The 13,162-nt window shown below is 37.4% G+C and overlaps 1 protein-coding gene across 8 annotated transcripts in view; it reads left to right on the top strand.

Annotated features, from left to right (window-relative positions):
* DCDC1 (doublecortin domain containing 1) overlaps positions 1-13,162 on the top strand; it is a 443,558-nt gene that overhangs the window by 358,457 nt on the left and 71,939 nt on the right. For all 8 annotated transcript variants that reach the window (XM_070626537.1, XM_070626535.1, XM_070626540.1 and 5 more), the window contains one exon: positions 6,370-6,493. In XM_070626537.1, coding sequence (XP_070482638.1) covers positions 6,370-6,493 — 124 coding nt within the window. The remainder of the gene's footprint in view (positions 1-6,369; positions 6,494-13,162) is intronic.

Genomic DNA, 13,162 nt, shown 5'->3' with positions numbered 1-13,162 from the left:
TGACAGAGGCATTGAGAATTGGGAGAGATGAGTTGTCAATGGTGGCAACAACCCATGAGAATTCCTCAGAGGTGGATAGCAGAGAAAGCAGTAAAAGGTTCAGAGGAAGAACAGGAAAAAGTAAAAGACTGGAGTGGTGGAAATGAGCAACATTATCCCAGAAAGAGTGTAGACTGAACTGCTGTGACAAACACTCCAAAACGTTCAGGCTTATATAGAAGCTCTTTTCTCTCAGCACGGTTGTTTACAGGTGGGGGGGTGCTACGGACCTGGTAGGCAGCTCTGCCATCCTTGCCAAGTGCATCCACTTATGAGTCTAAAGCTCTTGCCATCTCCCAGCTGATGGGATGGAGAAAAGGGACCAGGGGAGAACACGCCCAGTTGCTTGAGGGTCAGGTGTATGTGTGGTGCACACCACATCCACCCACAGCCCATTTGGCCAGAACTTTGATGCCTGGCTACACCTACATGCAAGCAAATTTTCTTTAGCCAGGTAGTCATGTGCATCTAAAAATCTACTACTACAGAAGGAAGGGAGAATTGAGTTTGGGGATAACTATTCCTTCCTGATAGGACTAGATACAATCAAGAGCCTTAAATGGTGACGTGCTGTACTTTAAGGAGAAGAGTTGGCCAGACATAACTGAGATTGGGAAATGAAAAGCTGTAGATGTGGGTCACTCTCTCTCCTAGCTAGAATTCTGGTCCTTAAGAAACACAGATTTTGGATTTATTATATAATACCAAAAGATTGTGTTCTTTCTCCGTTTCTTGAAATGACATCGCTCCTCTTTCCTTTCACTGTCTCAAACTCTTTGTCCTTCATGTACACAAAATTCATGCATCCTTCAGGGATCCCCCCTCCCCCCCAACAGTTTCTTTCCATAATATAAAGCTCATATTATTTTCCTTCCCTTAAGGCTATCTGTTATACTCTTATTGAAAGTGAGATTTCTTTCCATTACATATTGTCCTGTACTGTTTTCAAAAAACTTTCCCAGGTGTATAATTTTTGCTTCCTCCTAAAATGCTGTAATTTTCCTGGGGGCAGAACCACTCTCTAACTTCTTTTGGATTCTCTCTAGTGCCTGGCATGCTACTGGGGAGAAAGAGCAGGTGTCCAATGGACATTTATTCATTTGCCTTATTTGCACAAAAATCGATACAGAAACTTCAGGTAGTGGATCCTGCAAAGATCTGAGAGACAAAAGCTAACCTATCAGTCTCAGATAGGTGATAAATGGAACGGATTCAAGAACTCAAAGATCACATAAGCAAGTGTTGTGGAAGGAAAAATGTTTTTTGTTTACAAATCTTGCACTTGATGGAGATTTTACTTAGTTGCAAAGAGAGCTTTGCTTTTATACAAGTATGAAGCTCTGACTATGGGAGATAATGATAGGTCTTTAGAGCTGAATATAGATTACTTCTATGTATCCAGAATCTAAATAACCAGGAAGCTCCATCAGCTAGAAAAACAAAACAAAATAGAGCAGGTCAAAGACTTATTTTAAAAAGGTAACTTGCAAGAGGTGTCAGGTTTGACTTTGTATCTATCTGTATATCCATTTATCTTTCTATACTAAATATATATATATTGCTGGTGATTACCATTAATGTACTGTAGGTTTATACCATATTTCATAATTGATCTTTTAAAAAATAACTTTGGATTGTGTTAAAAGGCTTAATTAATGATCTTCAATTGAGAAGAAGATAATATAAAATCATGGAACTTATTATGAAATTGTGTTCTTTTAAGTGTAATTGTTGGGATGATTCTCGTTCTTAGAAATTAGTTACGCCTGATGGAAAGATGATCATGAATTCTCCCCTTAGGCCTTAGTTGCCATTGAAATCCAATCTCTGTCTTTACGTAAGTTGCTAGTTATCAAAATAACATAAAGAGACGGGGCCAATGGGAAAATATAAGACGGAAGAACAAATCCCTAGTTTATTTATTAGGTTATACAAAATACTCCAGGATAAAGTAGAGTAATGTTTAATATGCAAAACTTACTTGATCTTTGTAAATTTTAGCTTATAAGTTGACACCGCAGTCTTCGGCGCCTGTTTTCTGTTAGGGTAAAGTTATTTAAAATTTAAATATTAAAAATAATTATTTACATAAACTTTTACATTTACCTTTAATATTCAGTATAAATTGCAAAATAAATGTAGCCTAAAATGTTTCATACAGTGGTACTGGTGAAAGACGAGAGAGTGATGTTTGATGGATCCAGGTTTCCAGCTGCGTTTCTGGTCTTTTAACCCTCCTACAGCACTTAAGCTGGACTGTGTGTATAGCTCCTGGTTCTGAATAATTTCTTCCCTTTCCAGAGATCCAGACCCTTAGAAAGCGTCAGAACAGTTCACATCTGTGTGAATTTGTTGGGCTATGATTGAATCCCATCAAAGCAGGTAGTTCCTGTTAGTATTAATATTATTATTGCAATCTGCCCATTCTTCCTCCCACCCTTTTCTTTTTTCAGAGGTGGGTACTTAAAGTTAGTCTTATGTACTGAGTTCTACCAAAATCAGTCCATAGAATGTATTACTGTTCTGTGAGAATAACATGCTTTCACTGTTCCTGAGGAACGTGCAATTTTAAGTTAATTATAGATGAATTTTGGGTCTAATCTTGTGGCTTAGATAACCTGAAAAACTGAAAAGTGACCAGTTAAATAAATAAATAGGTCCTAGTGTAAAGCAAAGAGTTAAAGAGTTTCTTTGGCAGTTGTGGGTTGTGAATCTGATGATCTTTACAGGCGTGTTTGTTAGACACTGCTAATTTAAGTTGGAATTTGCCAGAGTATTTACAATTTATCAGATCTAAATTATATATTTGTGTCATGTTTTATTACTATGTTCAATATAATTGTGTCCTGATAGAATATGAAAAAAGACTATTTCTCTCTATCTGAGACACTTTTAGGTTTGTTTTCATTTTACTATTGATTTCCAGGTGTGCAAAATAACACCTTCTGTCACAGCATGTACAGTCTCGCACAATTTCTCATAGGCTGCCACACCACTGAAGTCCGTCAAAGGCACTGGACTCCAAAAACATTATCTAAATAATGAGTTTTTGTTTCCCACTCCTTTATAAGATTAGTTGAATAGAGCTCTCTGGTGGAGCCATGACTCCATTAATCAGACTGAAATTGATCTGATCAATTCTGGACCTCGTTTTTGAGGGAGGAGATATTGGTAAACCAAAATGTTGAAGAAAGATGCTAATTTTTGATCTTTTAGGTTCAGATAAATCGAGGAGTGTATATTAATTTTGGTCATACTCCTATCCATGGAGGTAGATATTCATGAAGTGTCGTATATAGAATTTTACCGTTAATGGAAAGGCAGGATTAATAAAGACATTACTTTAAATAAATAAACTTGCCTTTGACCCTTATTTGGCTGCCTTTAGGGTGTGTGTACATGTGTGTGTTTTCTAGTAGGTCCTTCCAAATCCTGAGCTTTTTTGTTGTAAATAATGTTTCTGTTAAAATTACCAATTGTTTAAGAACACTCTTTTCCACACTGGAGAGAAGAATGGAAAATATTACGTAGAAATAAGTTCTCAAGAGGCAGAAAAAGGTTGTCTGCAAGCATTGCACGAATCGCTGTCTCCACCTAGTGCTGGGCTTCAGGAATTGAGCTTCCAGAGTCCTTGCTGACACTGTGAAGTTCTGACTTGGTTGTGCACACGTACAGTCATTGTAGGTGGGCCTGCTAGTGCCATTACAGGTAGGGGTCTGTCACCTCTTCATTTATAGAATAGCATGTTAAGAGGTCTGTTGCTTTTACATAAAAGTTCATGCTGTGCTGGAACTCTGCAGCCTAATGGCCTTTGCTCTGTGTGAATGTTTCTTAACACTCTAAGTTGAACTTGACCAGCTCGATTTAAAGACACCATGATGGGCTGAAGTTATAAGGCACAGCAATGAGAAGGATGAATTCTTCACCAACAACCTGTCCTTCACCTGACAGTGGTATCACTCCACGCATCAGACCAATGGACATCTAAAAGCTCCATTGACGTGGAGGCCCTGGATTTTCATGGAATTTATTTCATACCCTCTAGCACACACTTGGGGACTGCCAATTTTGGCTACTAGCATAGGAGAAAACCAGGAGAAAGTGGTTTCATGGAAGTCAACTGAAGTGAAGAAAGTGTCTTAAGCAGGAAGGGACGGTGGTTTGTTAGACGCTGCTGTTAGCTCAGTCAGGTCTTAAGAAACGACCTTTGGCTTGGGGAATGTTAGACCCAGATGGGGAAGCTTCACTGGAGTTCAGAGATGAGAGTGTAATTGGAATTGGGTTAAGAGGGAAAGGGAGGAGAAGAAGAGGAGATGAGTCTTTTAAGGAGTTTGGTGTAAGTGGACACGAAGAAGTAAGGCAATAACTGGAGGTGGGTGTGGGGTATAGAGAAAGTTTTTGTTTTTGTTTTTGTTTTTACCACATCAAGCTGTCAGACATTATGCAGATAGAATGACCCAGAAGGGCAGGCAAATTAATAGTTCGGGGCAGGAACAAAGTTCTAGATGGGAGAGGATAAGGATCTAGGCACGAGCAGAAGAGTTGGCCTCAGATGGGAGCACAGACGCCTGTAGGGTAGCGGGAGGACGGGCTCTGTGTTGGTAAGGCACGGGCCTTTCCTGCCACCGCCACCCCTCAGTGTCCAGACCCCAAGAATTTCCAGCAAGCTTATGGGAACTCCAGGCCCTTGAACGCAAGGCTGAATACTGCAAATGGTTCTGGTGGGGCCAGGCGATCTCAGAGGACTTTCAGACTCAGATGACCATCATGTGTGGTAGAAAATTGTGAGAGACGGCTGCTCCTGTGTCCTTATTCATTAATCAGTGACTCGTTATGTCAATAAATGTCCATATTTCATTTCTAGGCTTGATATTACTTAGCCAGAGTGATTATTCTCTTGCCATTATGTTAAATATTATTGGCTAATATTGATTTAGGAATTGCAAGTCTTTAATTTGAAGTAAGACTGCCATGTTACTTCCTAAATTATCAGTGACTGACTTTATGGTGAAGTTTATCTGCTCTTCAGGGAATGAATTAGCTAGTTTTCTACATCTTTATGGTTTAGAACATTTTATATTGCATGAAAATGATCTATTCCATGACCTGTGAAGTTACGTGAGCAAGAGTATGTTTTCTGTTTCAAGTCTATGAGTTTTAAAAATTAAATTCGTAAGAATTTTTGCATTTATTAACATATGCATGCATAATACACTCCTTTAATCTTCTCTATGCTAAATATTTACCTCAGTTTTCTTATGTGGTTTGTATTATATTTTTATTAATCTAGATTTATTTGCAAGACATTTGCTATTTTATTTTTTATTTGAAGAACATTTCTTTGAACAATTATACTGATGTTCCATTTTCTAAATTATTTATTTCTATTTGAATCTTTATTATTTTCTTCAGCTTTTTTCCATTGGACAACTATATATATATAATATATATTAAATATATATTTAAAATAAATTATTGAGTTGAATGTTTTATTAATTTCCTTTCTCTATTTAGCTCTTAACAAATAAGCATTTAACATTATGAATTTACCTTTGAATGTAATTCTAGATGTATCCTTTAAGTTTTCATGATCATTATTTTTGTTGCTTTCTAAAGAGATGTCGATCATGCTGTTTTTTTCCCTATCTGGAAATTAGTATTTTGAGAGAGAGAATGTGTTTTTTAAATTATCTTGTGGTTGAAATTGTAAAATTTAAACTTTCCTTTATATTTAATTTTATTCTGCCATTTGCCACAAATTGTGACTCATTCAATTTTCATTTTAAAATTGTATTGAAGTTAATTTTGTTAGTATGTGGTGTGTTACAGATGTCCAGGAATTATTGAGAAAGATTGCAATTTATGTAAATCAGTGGTCATATTACACTTTTCTTCATAGCGGTCCGATATTTCACGTCCTTACTTATTACTTAAACACGTTTCCCTGCAGTTCATCATGTGTTGGTCATGTGACGGTGTCTCCCACAATAACTGCATCTACTTCGGTTTCTCTTTGAATGTCTGAAAACTTTTGTGTGATTTTTTTCAGTTGTGTTGTTATTTATGCCATTCTTATAAAATGACTCTATTCTACTTTACCTTTTGCCTCAAATTCCACTGTCAATTATACAACATGCCAATTTTTCCTGAGTTTTAAATATTTATTTTTTCATTTTAAAATTACTTTCCTTTGTGTCTCTTGTGCACAGTAAGTAATCAGATTTGGGTTTTAATTCACAGTCTTTGCCTCGTTCATGGAAATACTCAATGACGATTCTGAAGTGATATTTACCCTTGCTAACTTCCTTTTTGTCTTTCATTTTGTTTTAGGTGGGCCATAAAACATGAAGGGACCAAGAAGCCAGGCCAGTGGAAACATTCTAGAGTTGAAAATCCTCTGTGGAATAAGCTCACCTACATGTGGCCAGTCCTTCCTAGCGGTCAACTCAATGAGGTGGTATCACTCGTAGATGGAATTGCAACCTTAGATGGGGTTGCTGCTTATGAGAATCTCCTGCAGATTCTGATTTGCAGTTGTTAGTGCGAGAGATCAATTAACTCTGTTGTTCAATCAATTGATCAGGACGATGCATTTAAGATTTCCATTGTGGAGATGAATTTATCTATTTCTTCTGGTGGTCTGTCAAATGTTACTTTATGTGTTTTGAAATTTAGTTCATAGACACATGTGTTCAGAAATATTCTCTCTCCCTGGTGAATTGAAGCCTTTATCATTGTGTAGGCTCTCTCTAGCTCCAGTAAAAATCTCAGTTATTCAATACTAATAGAAATGTGTCGGCTTTTCCTGGTTGTTTGCCTAGTATATCTTCTTTCTATCCTTTTACTTTTTATATTTGTATATTCTTCTGTTTTAGGGGGTCTCCACTAATCAGCATATGGTTAATTTTCAAATATTGTCTGAAAGTCTTTCTCTCTAAACTAAAGGATTTAGTCTTTTCTACTTATTGTAATAACAGACATATTTGGATTATTATTTGCTTTTTATTTGTCCTGTTTTTTTCTCTGTTTCATTTTTTCTCCATTCTTGTATTCTTTCAGATTGACTTTTTTCTCACATTTTTCCCATCTACTAGTTTGGAAATTATATCCTCTTTTTCCATTCTTTTTGTTGTTGTTGTTACTCTGAACATTTTAGCTCACATATGTAAATGATCAAAATCTAAAGTTAACAAATATATTTGCTCTTCTCTGAAATAATTGAGAACACTCAAATACTTTAATTTCAATCTTTTGATTTGTAACTTATACACTTTTATTGTCATATATTTTAATTTTATCTTTTAAAAAATTTCCACAAGATATTAACGTTGTTGTATGTAGTTAATGTTTATTTAAATTTACCCCTAATTTTTCCTCTTTCTTCTTATAAATCCTTTTTACGTCTCAGTCCTTCCCACGGGGTTACTTTCCTCTGCCTAGCACTCTCTTCTTTCAGTTAGTGGTAGCAAACTCAGTTTTTACTTACCTGAAAATGTCTTTATTCTGCCCTCATTCCGAGAAGGTCTTTTCACTTAGCAAACTGAAGGCGTCAGTGATGATCTGACATCTGCATTCCACTGTCGCTGAGGAGCCGGCTGTCCTTCTAAGTGTTACTCCTTTGCAATAATCTATCTTTTCTCTTTGACTGCTTTTAAAATCTTCTCTTTTCTGTGATATTCTTCAGTTTCACCATATTATGTCTGAGAGAGGATTTGTTTCTATTTTTCCTCCTTGGGGTTCTTGAATCTGTGGATTGATACCTCACGTCATTTGTGGGAAATTATCACCTATCATCTCTTCAAATATTCTCCCTCCTGCATCCCCCTCTTCTGTATAGAAAACTCTGATGAGGTGTACGCTAGACTTTGCCGTTTTGATCTCTGTGTCTCTTAACCTCTCTTTCTTATTTTCCATTTCTTTGCCTCTTTATGATGCATTTTGGCATGATATTTTCAGACATTTTTCTTTCAGATTATTAATTTTCTCTTCATCTTTATCTAACGTGTTTTAAACTCCTAGTGAGGGTCGCCTGGGGTATGAATTACCAGCGAAGAGTGTTTTTCTCTTCCACACAGAGAAAAATGTTTGAGTTGGTCTGTTTTACATGCAACTACCTGGAGAGCTGTCTCTCTGGTTTGCTTTTTCAATGACATTTTTCATATTGTGATTCTTGTTTTATGAGGGGAGAGGGTCTCCTATTCAACTTCCCACCTTGGCTGGACCCTGAGATTTGCCTCCTGTGCCCTTCCCCGGCAAGACCATGGAGGCAGAAGCTCACTGGGGTTTAGAAAATCCCCTTAAGGTGACCAGGTGTCTTTTAACATTTACCTTGAAGATAAAACCCAGCTTCAACCCTGTGTTTGCCTCTGGGGCTCTCGGGTGTCTTGCTTTATTGCTAGGGCAATGATTTACATCCTAAAAGATTTTTTAAAAATATTTTATCATGATTTTTAAAAAATCGTTTTGTCATATTTTCTGGTCTCAAACAAGTTTTTCCTTTCTCCTCAAGTCGCAATTCCCTATGAATCCTCACTGATTGAGTCAATGACTCTCAGCACTGTAGGGGCCTGAAACCAAGAAGTCATTGCTTAGGATCCCAAAGATGCCCTTCTCCTTAGACTGTGGTGAAGCAACAGTCTGGACTGAGGACAAGTGCCCGCAGATAGACCCTGGGCCCCTTTTCCCAGTGGTATATGGTTCATTGAACTTTCATCTACACCCAGAAAACATGTTGGGGACAGGAAGAGAAGGAGTGTATCCAGGAGCAGTTCTGTTAAGAAGTGTGAGCCTTCAGTTTGATTGAATATGTATCCAAAAGCACAGAGCTAAAAAATAAACAAAGGCTTTCCCAAATTGGAAGAAACTGGGACAGCTCTAACTAGAATATCAAGTTTCCAACCCACCTAATCAGACGGGGGGTAGACAGGGATGTCTCATAAGGAAGTGTACTTTCTTATATTGGGACAGAGAGAAAATTATGATTATTGCAAATTTCACAGATATTGTGCTTACATTTTTAACCTCATATACAAGTAAAGTTATTCAGTTAATTAATTGATTTAAGCAGTGAATGGTAGTTTCATTAGGAAACCTAAGTTAACCAGGTTCCTTTTAACATTTACCTTAAAAAAATAATATTTTTCTAATAGTCTGGGATTTGACAACTAAAAGATCTTAGGACTGAAAATGGACTATCCAGGTTCTCCAGCCATTCAAACAGAACTGCAGCTTTTGGGTGGAGTGAAACAGAAGTCTCTCTACTCCAACAAAAGTCTGGCCCTCACTTGTAAGCTGAAGGGAAAGGAATAAGGCACTAAGTTAGCTAAAGTGAGACAAATTGACCATACATCTCAAAATGACTCAACCTGAGGGTCCTGCTTTTTCTTGAAATGTTTGAGGAAGAGAAGAAAATCATTAGCAATCAGGGAGCTCTGATAGTTCTCATTTAAATTAAGTGAGAGCTCTCTATTTCACTAAGGTCTCGATCCATCTTCTCTGATGCAACCATATCTTTCTCCAGTCCCATGTCCACATAATTAATTTTTTACACAAAAAGATGGTTTTATCAGTATATAGTTAAATGCAATTAACATTTTGCTTGGAAAGACTTTCCATATAAACAAACTGCGATTAGAAAGTGTGACATTCATGGTTGTAGGATTCAGAACACTCTGTTCCTGTAAGTGTCTCTACTAACTTCATTCCAGATCTAATCTTCCAGCCTCGCTACTTATCTAACCATTATTTATTGTATATTTAGGCAATGCAGACAGAGCAAGGACAGAGGTAGACATCATCCCCGCCTTCATGGAGCTCACAGTTTAAGAGGTATAGGCTGTGTGTCTAAAAGGAAGGAACCAGAAGAGAGGGAGGCAGACTTGAAGAAGGACAGCAAAGGAGGAAGAGGAAACTCACAGGGAAAGTTTGGTGCCCAGAAACCAAGGCCATTGTTGAAGCAGCTTTCAGTCACGCGGCCAGCTTGAGCAAGGTTAACCAGGCCGACTGCAGGATAGGGCCTAAAAATTGTCAAAATATCGAGTCTAGGAAAACCATCTAAGAAACTCTATCCTGAGTGAGACTCAAATTCCGCTAATTCCTTGACAAGAACCTTTCAAAATAGACTGATGACCAAGGGAAGGTTTAGGGAAATACGGACAATGGGAATTATTTTGGGGTGGCCCAGACTATGTTAAAACAAGCTGTTTACCTCTCAGTGGTGACAGCTGCTCTGAGAACTGATTTCGTGCTGTTCTCACTTTAAAATATTATTCATCCGAAAGGGCAATTGATACTATGTTTTATAAGCAAATAGCATTTCATATGTCTTAGGATATCAGTATTTTAAAAATATGTTAAAACCTAAAAACAAAAGATGAATGAATTATTTTGGTTTATCCTGTGACTAAGTTCACTGGAATAATTTCTAGGAACTCAAGTTATTTTCTTACCCCTTGGGAGAAAAGTTGTAAGTTGAAGAGTGGTCATTGTAAATGCTTAAAGGTAAAGAGCAATGGATTTTCATAGTCAAGGATGAAATCAGTGCAAAAAGTGAGTCTGAAGAGACTTAAGATTTTGGAATGAGCCACTGGATAGTGATTTTAAAATTTCTAAATTACTGAGTGAAAATACATCTATTTGGAGGGGCCCATGTTAAACAAAAGAAAGTTAAAAGTGCACATTTTATGAATCTGTTAAGAAATGATGATAATTAGCTGTCAATATAAAGGGAAGAAAAGGAGTTGTAGGAAAGCCCAAGAGAGGAAACGGAAACGTCTGTTAGTTTATTAATAACACATTGATGCAGGAGGGCAAATTTGACTAAGAAATTGAGATCACTGAGTTAGAGAGAGAGGAGGAAAAGGAGAGCAGGATTAGCAGCGTCAGGAACCAGGCCCCTCAGAGGTCTCCTGACTGGGCTGTGGCGGAGCCCCAGCACAGAGAGAACCAGCAAAGAGACGAAGGGAACCCAAAGTCCCAGCGGAGGGAGTCGGGGGGAGGAAACAGCTCTCCAGCCAGTTTAATCCAAGTGTCTTTTGTCCTTGATTATCCTGATGCCATATTTCTCTGTTCTGTGAAGGAGAAAGCGAAAGTGCCTGAAACATTAGAACAAGATTTAAAGTCCCTTAAAGGAAGAGCTGCCGAGGATTGCTCATACATCTGGAAAGTTTTGAAACCCATGATAATTCTTCATCTCTTTGGTTGGGTTTCTGTGATGTTTCATATTAAAAAAAGAAGACCCTTGGGCTTCCATCATCTAACTGGAAAGTGAAGGAAGCCATCTGAAGCCAGCAATGCTGCCGGGGTGCCAAAGTCACGTCTGCAGTGGTTACCATGTGTCACGGGACAAGTTTTGGGAGTGAAAGGATCTAAAAATAGCTAGGAGCTAAGACAGCACATTTCAGACAAGTTCATCAGAATTCTAGCATGCCTGGGATATGGAAAAAATCTTAGTTCCACATCCTGACTATGAGCTGGCAGTTCTCACAGACTAAGCTCAAGGGAGAATCCCGTTTCTCTTGCCTTTCCTTCCCTGGTTCAGAAAGACAGAAAGGGGGAAACATCAGCTATTTTACACCAAGACTTCAATGTGACAGTAACTTTGTAATGAGAAGACTATTCTCTGTTTCTCCCCCTCCTACTTCATGATCATTTATATCTAAAACTAGTGCAAATGTTGATTTGCTCTGAAATGCTTAATGAGTTACAGATCAATCCCAAACTCACTTCCTGAAGAAGTTAGGCAGTTTCACTGCTCCATCACCCTCATGTTAATAAACCCTTTGTACAATAGGAGAGTTTCCAGTGAAGACAGACAATGAGTTTGTGCTAAGCTTTGGTATCTCTTCTCAGTAAGAGTAGTGAGAAAAAGTGACGCCATGTTGCTCCATTTCTAATAATGGGCACATATCCAGATACACACCTTGTAGTCTGCCCTTTATAATTGAAATTCCAGAGAGGTTCTCAGTGAAGGTCAAGGATTTAATAAAACTTCATTACTTGAGATTTCACTTATTTATAAGTGTGGTAAGTTAGCCTGATTGTATGTCACTGTTATGAACACATTTACAAAGCAAAACATTATATTAAAAAATAAAGGAAAACACGTTAGACTGAAAAACACTCTACTCATATTTTTAAACATTTATTTATACTGCTTTTCTCCTAATTAAATGCAATTAATGTTATTTACTCATTTCAAAAAACAAATGAGAGCATTATGATTAGATGCCATTTCAGAATATTTAATCTTCACAACTTCCAGATAATGTTTCAATTTATTTAAAGCACATTTTCCTGAACTTTGTGATTGTTTGTATAATTGCAAGATTCTAACAATGTTTCAAGGGAATATAAGTTAGTGAATTATTACTTCTTATACTAGCTTTTAAATAATGTTCCCCTTCCGTAAACTAAAGGCCACGTGTCTTGGTCTTATTGGTCTACATACCAGCACGTTTAGAGGCCCTATCCTGGGAAATTTTAAAAGATGTTTAAAAAGATAACCCATAGGACAATGAAGAAATCATAATGAAAATTTTAAAAAGAAATATTTAGAACCAAATAAAAATGTGTGAGATGCAGCTAAAGTGCAGTTGAGGGAAATTTCTGACCTTAGACACTCATATTGAAAAAGGAGAGAGGCTAAAAATTAATAGGCAGCCAACCTGAGAAGTTAGGAAAATAACAGCAGAATGAACTCAAAGAATTGGAGGGAAAAAAATGGTAAATTAGAGGAGAAATCGATACAATACATGATACACATAAAACAGAGTCAACATCATCAAAAATTGGTTCTTTTATATGTATATATATATTTTTTCTTCCTTTAAAGATTGGCCCTGAGCTAACATCTGTTGCCAATCTTCCTCTTTTTTTTTTTCCTCCCCTAAGCCCCGGTACACAGTTGTGTATCCTAGTTGTAAGTCCTTCTAGTTCCTCTGTGTGGGACGCCGCCTGAGCGTGGCTTGATGAAGGGTGCTAAGTCCCCACCCAGGATCCGAACCAGAGAAACCACAGGCCGCCGAAGCGGAGTGTGCAAACTTAACCACTCGGCCGTGGGGCCAGGCCTAAAAACTGATTCATTTAAAATATTAATAAAATGGATTTACCTGGCCAAACTGAT

This window comes from Equus przewalskii, chromosome 6 (genome assembly GCF_037783145.1).
Source record: "Equus przewalskii isolate Varuska chromosome 6, EquPr2, whole genome shotgun sequence".
Classification (NCBI taxonomy): Eukaryota; Metazoa; Chordata; class Mammalia; order Perissodactyla; family Equidae; genus Equus; species Equus przewalskii.
The sequence above is the reverse complement of the archived record's forward strand: the minus strand, read 5'-3'. Positions and strand labels throughout refer to the sequence as shown.